General features: G+C 38.8%; 1 protein-coding gene across 1 annotated transcript; it reads right to left on the bottom strand.

Annotated features, from left to right (window-relative positions):
* Positions 1-8595: 8595 nt before the first annotated feature.
* On the bottom strand, positions 8596-9609 carry LOC146806219 (olfactory receptor 52E4-like). Its single transcript, XM_085623900.1, has one exon. The coding sequence runs from the start codon at positions 9607-9609 to the stop codon at positions 8596-8598; it is 1014 nt and encodes a 337-aa protein (XP_085480026.1).
* Positions 9610-11180: the final 1571 nt, after the last annotated feature.

Genomic DNA, 11180 nt, shown 5'->3' with positions numbered 1-11180 from the left:
AGTGGGCCACAGTCTGTAGGAACCCATGGTTCCACCTATTTCCAGCAATCAACCTTGGCACCTAATTTCGGAAGTCCAACTCATTTCGGAAGTCCAATTCAATATATGTTGATCATGATCAAGCTACTAATGACTATCATCAATTGATAAGCGAGTCCATTAGCAGTATAGGTCCGACTAAACGTGGCAATAAAAAACGAATAGTTCTGTAACTTGGTTTAATGAAGAGCTCAGACTGGCTAAACAGTCTTGTAGAAGACTAGAGAGAAAGTTGAGGCTGAATTATAGTACTGAGGATAAAGATCTTTATAAGGGAGAACTATTACACTATAAAAGAACTGCTGACCAAAATTAAATCTAACTTCTTTGTAAATACATTTAACTCAGCATTGAATACTCCCAAAGAGTTTTTTTTCTCCAGTGCTCAAGCTAAGTAACTAGCCAGGAATCCTTATGCGGATACCACCTTTTGTAACAGACTTGCTACATTCTTCAAAAATAAGGTAGAGGCTATTTTTATTGGTTTAAGTTCTAGCCCGAATCCAGTAGGAATCTGCTTGAATGATAACTGAAAGTCAGCAGCTTCCAATGGGCCCAGAGCTGGAAGTCCCATCAGTGAAGCCAACTCTTCGGAAACCGATATCTTAGTGCCCTCTTTATCTAGGAATACCACTCTTTCAGCATTTCCCCCCTTACAATTGGTCAAGTAAGCAACCTGTTTAGTCAAATTAAATCGGGATCGCCGCTGGACCCAGTGATGTTTAACCAAATGCTCCACCTAGGTTACTTTCCCAAAAATTAGAAAATTGCAACAATTCTTCCTCTCTTAAAAAAAACAGATAACCCCAACAACTACAGGCCAATCTCCCGACTTCCCTTTCTGACCAAGTTGATAGAGAAGGCCATAAACACCGAGCTTTCTCTATTCATCCCGGATCATAATCTACTGGATTCCTCACAGTTTGGATTCAGAAGCCAACACAGAACTGAGACAGCCTTGGTCACAGCTGTTGAATACATCAGAACAACTTTAGCTAAAGGAGGGAATGTTGCCCTAATTTTGCTAGAACTTTCTGCAGCATTCAATATGGTCAGTCATGAACTTCTTATCAAATGCCTGTTTGAGGTTACGCTCTCAAGTTCCTCGGATCTTTTCTCACTGACAGATCGCAGTTCATGGAATTTATCGGTCACAGATCCACCTCTTTTACTCTTCCCTGTGGGGTACCACAAGGGTCGGCTCTGAGCCCCACCCTTTTCAATTTGTATGTAACCCTGCTGGCCTCTCTGATCAAGTGGCTAGGGTTCTCTGTAGTGTCTTATGCTGACGACACCCAGATTGTAGTGTCAGTCACAGAAAATCCTGACAGAAAGGCTGAACGCTTCCACACCTGCATGTCACAGATTGGCTGTTGAATGTCCAGAAACTGTCTGAAGATGAATTCAGATAGAACTGAAGTGCTGCTGTTTGTCAGTAAGCCATCATTTTGGTCCCCTAGTTGGTGGCCTCAATAACTGGGTGTGCTCCAAACTCCTGTGTCTAAGGTGAAAAACCTGGGAGTCTAATTTGATGAAAAACTCTCCTTTGTGGGACATGCCAATGCCATCACCACGTCATGTTTTTTATTTTTAAATCACTTAGGAAAGTTTTTCCTTTCATCCCTCAAGACCTATGTAAAGCATTGATTACTGCTCTGGTCTTATCGAAAACTTACTAATGCAATGGGCTTTTTCTGACTGCCCACAAGAAAGCTCTAGGCAGGCTACAAATGGTCCAAAATGCAGCGGCCAAATTGCTTTTAGGTATATCGAAATATCAATCGGTCTCCAAAGGCTTTCCCCTCACTACACTGGCTCCCAGTCAGAAAGCGGGTGATGTTCAAATATTTATGCGTAGCTATTAAGGCCCTCCAGCTTGTGGGTCCTGAATCGATCAAAAAACTCTTTCAACAATACATCCCTTCTAGGACTTTGAGATCTTCCTCCCAGGCTAATTTGGTTGTACCTAAATTCAGGAGATCCATATGGGGAGGCAAGAGCTTTGCATTAGCCACTGCCACACTATGGAATTCAATGCCTCTGATGCTAAAAAAAACAAAATATCTATTTACATTTTGCAAGGCCCTTAAAATTTGTCTGTTTACCACTAAGCTCCCTCCTTGGGCCATACACCTTGTTCCGATGTTTTCCTCACATTGGTCCACCCCTTGGACGATGGCACCTAGACACCTATGGGTAGTAGAGTGCTTTAGAAATACTAATTTCATTTAATTTAATTTCATCAATGTCTACACATGAATAATTAAAACATGAGAATAAATGTAAAATAATATGATAAATGTTGCAGTTAGTCCGCCTTCACTAATTTGTCAAGAAACCACAAGTAAATAATTTTCAGAACTCTCAAAAGCCACGTAGCATCGATGCCGACAGTAAGGTGTATTACCTTGGCTCGGCATGCCGGTAAGCTTGGTGGAACCCAAGTAAATATGAATGTGTATCCATTTAGGATCTCATCAGTCCCAGTGTGTTGCATGACTGGAAGTGTTTATCCTGGAAGAGTGTGCATCTAGAATCTTATAGGTGTGCATGGGTAACATAACCAAAAGTAAACCAAAGAGTGATCAACCATATTAAACGTCCAAAACGTTGTGATTAGTAAAGAATTGGATGCCAATTGAACCTACTCCCTCAAATACCCAACAAACAAATATAAAAAATCCATACACAAACTTTTATAGAACGCAAACACCAATGCAGGTGTCATCTTGAAAAAGGTAAAACTGATGAATACAGAACTGAGACACATAGCTAACAATGCATGCAAGTGACATTTTTGTTATAACGTGCCTTACCCAACAGCAATGAATAATCAACAATGTTATATGTTTAAGGAAAACATGATATTACCAATTTAACATACATCCCATTTGGCTGTAAGGTATTGTAGTGAGGACGGGGTTTTATGTACACACATTGCTATATTAGCATAAGTGTTTTAGAAGCTGAACGCCATCTTGCCACTTTGCTGCTTTTGCACACGACACTACAGGTAGCTGTTATTGCAAGTAAAACTGCTTGCTTGCTTTTTCTTCACATGAGAACGGCCTGTTGTTCACATCCCTAGACGTGTACCTTGACCTTAGTCTGAACACTGTGTGCAGAAGCTGTCAAGGCGAAATAACAATGTATGCTGTTGAATTCCGGTTGATCGACCCACGCTCTAGACACAACACGTACACAGCTGCAAATATCTGAAACTCGGGTGCCTTTAATATTGCATTTGCATGCATGATTCAGACACTTGAAGAAAACCTTTCCAGATACAGAGAGCAGAGCTGATCCTGTGATGTGATTCACCTAAGCTAATCTTTGAGGTATGGGGTTCACCATTCAAACCTAGAGACATTCTATTAGTTTTAAAAACTAGTTTACTAGCAAAGGGAGGGTGGTTCACAGAGTATTATAGGATTTGTTTTCCACTATAATTTTTAATATGATTTCTCTCTTCATTTTTTATGGTATTGTAACAATGCTGATGGTTTTGTTTTTAATCATTTGCCTGCTTATATTAGCCAAAGTACCACACCTTAGAGCACGTAGTTGAAAATAAACATTTTAAACTTTTCCGTGTATCTGATTACTCTTGTTGTGGACTGATGTGAGAATAATAACAAAAAGGTGTTTCTGATTCCCACCATTCCTGAGAGTACTCTAAGTCGCTCGTTCTGGGTTGTCTAATCATTGGTAGCTTCGAGATGATACAGAGAACGAATGAGACACTGATGCTAGTCGGATAGGGGTTCTGGGTACTGACGTGAGTTTTTTGGTACACCACAATTCACTGAGGCCCTGGTTTCCTGTGCATAGTTCTGTGCACGAGCAGAATCCCCACAACAGTATTCAATGTTTTGATCCAAAATATCTGTCTTTGGAAACGTTTATTATGATTGTCTTTGTCAAGTTTGAATATAATAATTTCTAAAACTTCACTGATGTTGTGGCCATGTTTAATCCAATGTGTGGCAATGCTGGAGTTCGTTATCTGATTTCTGATGTTGCTTTTATATTCAGTAATTCCGGTCTTACTTTTTGTTTCGATTTTCCCAACATATAAAATACCACACAGACACTTTAAACAATAAACAAACATTTTTAGTATTCCAACCCCTGGAACGATAAATCATTTCTTTGGGTGCAAAACGGTGTTACTAAGTATGACATTACTAAAATGGATACAAATGTGGCATTTTATAATGCCTGAAAATTTTTCAACAGTTGTATTCTTATTGGCAATTGGAATCTTTTTAATGTTGTTTGAATAATGAAATGCAAATAACTTTTGTTCAATGAATAACCCATGGAAATTAGGTTCAGCTTGCAGCAATTACCAATGTTTATCAATGATTCTTTTTTTATGAAAATAGATTTAGTAGAACATTCTGAAACAAAATACCATCCTTAAAGATGTATCTTAATGCACTGTTTGCAATAAAGGCTCTCTTTCCATAGCACAATGAATGGAATTTTCTAACATCGATTCAGGATATCCTCTCTTGTGAAATCTCATCTTATAAACATCTAAAGTAGTAGTCGGGTCTTCTGGATTAGAGGTGATCCATTTTAAACATATAGACTGAGAATTAGACAAAGGTTGCTTAAGTTTTTCAGTATGGAAACTCAGAAAATGTAAACAATTGTTTCTGTCTGTTGATTTTTTACATACCTTAGTTTGAATGCAAAAATGATATCTCAACTTTGTTTATGTGATGAGTGAATAGAATGCTGGGATATCTGGAGTTTAAAATATGAATATTATTTTCCAAAGATTCCTTAGACTAATTGCAAATTAGAAAAATGGCATTTATGAATCGTAGGTAAATGAATAAATGGTTGCTCCATGTATCTTCTTAAAAAATGTACTGGCTTTCTAATTTTGCCATGAAAAAAATTCCGTAACTTAGGACTCCAGACAACACTATGGATGTACCGTTCTTTTATAACAAGAATCTGTCCTTCCATTGGAGGTGTCTGTGATGCAAAGCAAAATGTAACAGTTACATCCCAAAAATCTTTTTAGCACCAATGTCATCCTTCTGTAATAAAGACCAGTCTACAACTTCCATTCCTTCAGGATGTGGAATGGAGGTGTATAATGCATTTGGATCAATAATAGAGAGTCACCAGTTCTGGATGTGGTCTGAGTGCACCTTAGATAGTCTGTTCAGAAAAACAGCAGAATGAATGATTTTGATTCTTACACTAGGAGTTTTAAAAAGGTATCCAGATATTGATCAAAAGGTTCATGTAAAGAACCACAAGTTGATACAATGGGCCTAAGTGGAGGATCTGTGAGATGTTTGTGAATCTTAGGTTACATATACATTTTCAGTCTCCATGAAAATTATACTGTCAAACTGTTGTTTGTTCACTGATCCATTCCATTTCCAAAGTCTTTTCCAAATTTCTTTCAAGTTTTGCATGGAAGACCTTGGTGGGTTCAGCATCAAGTTGCATATAAATGTTTTTATCTTCAACATGAGACTTGGCTTTTTGCTCATAATATTTAGGGCCTTATGACGCCTTAGGACCGCCATACTAGTGGTGATGGTCCAACCGCCGCCACACTGCGACACCGTGTGCCACATTAGGAGTGTGGTAGTCAGATTGCCACAGGACTGCCACCTCCGCTGGGATCCAGGATCCAGCGGCGTGGTGGTGGCAGTCAGGCATAGTAATATGCTTACAGTGTCGCTGCATCACCACCAAGCATATTATGAGTTGCCAAAACACCACCCTTTCCATGTCGGTGAGCCTGCCATGAAGAAGGTGGCAGTTAGGCAACTAAGGGGGGCCTACGAGGGCCCCCTGCCGCTCCTGGGCCTGGGGGTGCATGTAGTGCCCCCCCTTGATTTGTACCCCCATTTCCTGCATGGTGTGGCATGTATGCTACACTATGCAGGATGGTGCAGCCAGTGCTCTAACAGCTGCGGTCTGTATGCTAGGCTCTTCTATGAGCCTAACTGGCTGCCACTGTCAGATGTTTGCAGGACCGCCCGCCAGAGCAGGATTAAAGTCCTAATTTGGTGGGCGGCAGCACCACAGCTTTGGTGGTCTTACTGTGGCCGGCACATCGCACCATCTGCTGTAAAACCACCAAAGTCATAATAAGACCCTTCGTTTCCACATCCTTTATCAGCCAACTTAAAAATAACACCTTTTTTGTTTGTAAATGATCATAGAAGTCACTATTTTTCGGTATTTTAGTTGTTAGGTCTGTGTTTAAAATAATTCAATGATTTCAAATCAATGTTGATGAGAATTTCTAATGTATCTAATGTTTTGTGTGACAAAGGAGAAAGAAGGTACTTTTAGGTTTATACTAATTATAGCTGGCTGTTATATCTAGGTATTCCATAGTGCTGAAAAAATATTTCCAGCTAAATTCCACTTGGATTTGAAAAAAGGAAAGTTCACTCTCCAATCCATTAGTTTTATATGTGGACACAAAGGATGTTCCTTTATATTAAAGACTGTAATTTGTTGTGGAGTTAAAGCGACAGAAGAGATATTTATGACGGGGACTTCAAGTGACTGGATAGATTCATCTTTTCTTTTTCCTTTTCTTCTTCTTTTGCTCCTCCTTGTTTTTCTATGCCGAATTTGGGCATGTTGTTGGAAGCTGGAATTGTGTCTAAAAATGTAGACCATTTGTGGATGGTTTATACATATGATTGATATTCACATCAATTTGTTGATGACTAGAGTAAGTGTCTTTATTTGTTACTAAGCTTTCCTCTGAGGAAACAACAGTTGGTTTTTTTTGCCATGTGTTTATTGGAGTAAACCTCCACCCACATGTAGATCTCATGTTAGTTAGTGATTTCATCAAGAGCAATTTTTCATTGATCTATGTCCATTCTTTTGCTGATTTCTTGGTTGATAACACTAACTTCATCCTCCAAGGTTTAAAAAACATTAGATAACTCTTCTATAATTAGATTCCAATGAGCATTTTTTAAAAGTCGCATACCAACGTTCTATGAATCCTTTTATTGGTTTTCAAAGCAATGTGCAAACCACGTGGTATTCTTTTGACTTTGTGATATTGAATTAAGGTAGTTGAATATTCGCGTTTGTCAATTTCTCTGCTTGATAATTTGTTTAATCTGTTGTGCAACTGTTCCCTCTTCGGTGCTCTATTGATTGGCTTCAGGTATAAGTGAATACATCTCCATTGATTTCTCTCAAGTATATTCTAAAGTGGCAGCTTTGTTCTCATAAAAATATGCTATGTCATTGAACAGCATAATGGTTGTAGGTGCACCATGGACAGAAATGTGAAATGAAATAAGAGGACCCATGAATGCGCTCAACCACGCATAGCTGAATGGTTTTTTCTCTTGTTTGTTGTTTCCCCTCATGAAGGGTCATGTCGATCAGAAAATTGATTGTGTTTTTATGTTTTGAGAGCTGGAGCTCATTCAAGCAATGAACGTATTGGAGAGAATATGTTCCAAAGGAATGAGTGTCTTGTCAGAAGGCAACAGATTGTAATGAACAACTTAATTTTTCAAGTATTAAAGATTTATGTGTGCAGAACTCGGCAATCAACCCGTTTATTTAGTACTATGCAATGTTTGCCACATATTCCACCAACTGCTAGACTTTACAAATATTAACAACATTTTTGAGGCCAACAGACTCTGCTAGAAAATGTAGTGCCACACAGTAGGGCCACACAGTAGAAGGCATTTAGTAAAAGGTAATTCATGTGCAGAATTTGGTAATCAACATGTTTATTTAGAAGTAAATGGATTGAGTCTGCGATCCTACACAGTGTGACTTGGGACTGGTTAGTAGTTCCTGCTACCAGCAATGTTTTAATAGTATTGGTGCTCATTCGGGCAGAGAACACACCAAGACAACATGTTATAGATAATTTGTTGTATACATTTATTGAACTTGTAGAGCATATAATTGAGCGCCTTCCTTGGTCTTCCAATTTTTTTTCTCAACCATAGCATTATATCATGAACAACGTCCAGTCAGATAAATTCAGTTGTCCTGCAAAGTGGAATATGTACTCTGAAAACAAGCTCACCAATAAGCACTTTCCAATTCCATGGTTTATACTACTGAATATGGAGACACAAGAACATTGAGCACAAAATATCAAGGGACAAAATATTGAAAGGAAAGTGCATATAGGGAAGTGTAGATTTAATATTTGAAACTGCGCAACTATGTGCTTTGAATATATATGAACTGCTTAGGTGGTTAAAAGAGTAATTAGGTATATAAGTGTAAACTTACTTACCTGCCATTATTTTTTTTAAATTGTGGCCCATAAAAATTGTGGTTTCAATTTCAAGGTACACAAAATATTTTGCAATTACTTACTCTTAAGTTGTTCAATACAAATTGTTATCTAAGTATTTTTGTGCTTTAGGATAAATGAGCATCAAACATATAGAATCCTGTTCCGTTTTGTTGAATTTCTGCAGTGTGATCAATACACATTAGAACATTTCTACTTATATTTTGTCAGGAATCCATGCTCAAAGCTAAAGTCAAATTAAATAACATCATAGATCAACCCCTTTTCTCTCTGATGAGTCGAAATACTCCTTGTTGCACTGCCTTTACTGTCACTCCAAAAATAAAAGGATTTATGAAAGGAGGCAAAATGAGATATGTGTTTGCCATAATGACAAGCACATATGTGGGCATGCTGGCATGAAATCTGTTCAAAACAACGACAATGAAAAGTGGCAAGTAGAACATGGACATGGAGCAAACATGGGCGCTGCAAGTGCGGAAGGCCTTGACACAGTCTTTGCATGGGAGAATTAAAATAGTCCTGAGAATAATGATATAAGAAAGGGCAATGCCCAAAATGTCAATTGCTCCTGAGAGGAATTCTAGGGTAAAAGCATAGAGGCTGTTCACAGTGATGTCAGCACAAGAAAGCTTTGCCACCGCCATGTTCTCACAAAATGAATGTGCTATGTGCCGGCTGCAGATTGGCAGTCTTAGAATGAGCAGCGGAACGGGAGCAGCCAGCAAGATGGCACGGGCCATGCATGCTGATGCTATCTTTGCGATAAGTTCATTGGTGATGATACTGGTGTATCTTAGGGGGTTGCACACTGCAACATATCGGTCTAAGGCCATGGCTGAAAAAATTGAGGTTTCCATTGACAGAGAACATGCCCAGAAGAACATCTGAGTAAGGCAGGCTCCATAGCTGATGTTTCCAGTGTTAAACCAAAACAGACCAAGCATCTTAGGAAGTAAGGAAGAGGAAAGAACGAGATCAGACAGAGCCAACTGGGCAATTAAAAGATACATTGGCTTGTGGAGAGACACCATTGTCTTTATAGCCAGCAGAAGAACACAGTTTCCCAGAACAGTGACAATGTACATGATGCTCAGTGGAGCAGCAAACCAGATGTGGAACTTCTCCAGTCCAGGGATGCCCATCAGGATGAGAGAAAAAGATGTGAATCCAGTAGCGTTGACTGAGAACATGAAGATCCCTTCATTATTGGACAACTGTTCTGGAGCCAGCGTCCCTGTCTGGATTAAAAAATATTTAACATACATTGCTTAATCAGCTTTTTTTGTAACAATTCTGGTAAACCTAAAATTGATGACATTTTTTTTTTCTTCTAGCATGCACAAAGTACATATGGCATTAAAACTGAGGGTGGATAAGGATGTAATGCAGATTTCTTCTGCTCACTTTAATTTGCCTGACACAACGTTCCCCTTTGAAATCTAAACTCTAAACTCAATGATGGTGGTAAACAAAAATCTAAACAAAGATAACCTCCTTTCTGAGGCCACTTCCTCAACAACATGTTTCCAATTTTAGGTGTACAAAAACTCTCATAACATTGTAACACACACAGAAGGATGTATTATGAAATGTTGAGTCATAAAGAGTGGATACAGAGATAGAGGTTAGAATTTTTAGGGAGCCATAACTCCTCACATAGGAATCGGAGTGACACAGTGTCTATCGGATGTGATGGCTTCATAGGAGGATCAAAAGTTTGATAAATTCACAACCATTACAAATGTAATTAGTACAGTATTCAACCACCATATGTTTTCCCACTGATGTGGGTTTCTCACCTCAAGTTCAGCTGCAAATATGTCTTTATTCAATAACAGTCAGGGGTTTTAGAATGGAAACCATGAACACTGGAAAATTATTAAATTGTCAGTACATGGGATTTAATCTAAACTTGATTTGCATATCGCTAGAATGGAATTGTGGGTGAAAAATTATGACCTGGAATACAGCCTAAGGAATTACCTGTTGCTAAAATTAAATCAAGCATTCATTCCATCCATTTGTTCTTTGTTGTAGTAAATGCTCAGATGCAGTAGATGCACAGTGCTCTAGTTATATATCACTAATAATGAATAAGTAAGCAAAAAGTTGCCTGAGCTTGCTTTTACTCAAATCTTCACAGAACCTGGCCATGCTGTTCAGACTAGACTGTTGGAGCAGAACTAAGGGCCCAATATATATCTTGTGATATACATAATCTGTAGCAACAGCACTGGAGTACCGTTACCAACCAAGATAATGGTGACCACCCAATTTAGATGCAGGTGGACCATAGGTTTGCTAGGGCTGTGGCTACTCCATCACCACCATAGCCAAACCTCAAATGTCTGTATGTCCGCTTAACCAATTAGGATTGGTCTGACATGTAGCCATAATTCTAATGTCCATCACTGCTACGAAAACCCTGGCGATGAGGGACAGTAAAGAATAAATAATGCCCCCCTTGTCAAGGGGGTCATTGTCTTTATTATTTTCAAAAAGAAAATGCAGTTTGGGGATTATCTTTAAAAATAAAAGAAAATCAGTTTGGTGCATGGCTCCATCAGGCTGATGGAGGCTTACATCAAACTATTAAATGTATTGACAGGAACCAGTGCAATGGTAGTTCCTTCAAATGATTTATAAATGACTGCCTGCTTGGTAGTCATTTATAAATCAGGCAGGTGTCCCTCCTCCTAGTGAAAGGACTAATTTTGTCTATCGCCATGGTGGAACACCGGGCCATCCACCAGAATATACATCATACCCCAAGGCTAGTTTGCCTATGGCTGGTCCACGTTTAGACTGGCATAGTGGGAGAAAAATTATGGACTGA

Source organism: Triturus cristatus, chromosome 8, assembly GCF_964204655.1.
Source record: "Triturus cristatus chromosome 8, aTriCri1.1, whole genome shotgun sequence".
Classification (NCBI taxonomy): Eukaryota; Metazoa; Chordata; class Amphibia; order Caudata; family Salamandridae; genus Triturus; species Triturus cristatus.
The sequence above is the reverse complement of the archived record's forward strand: the minus strand, read 5'-3'. Positions and strand labels throughout refer to the sequence as shown.

Excerpts from the sequence above, each read along its gene's own strand:
- LOC146806219 (XM_085623900.1), bottom strand. The coding sequence starts at position 9,609 with ATGTATGTTAAATATTTTTTAATCCAGACAGGGACGCTGGCTCCAGAA.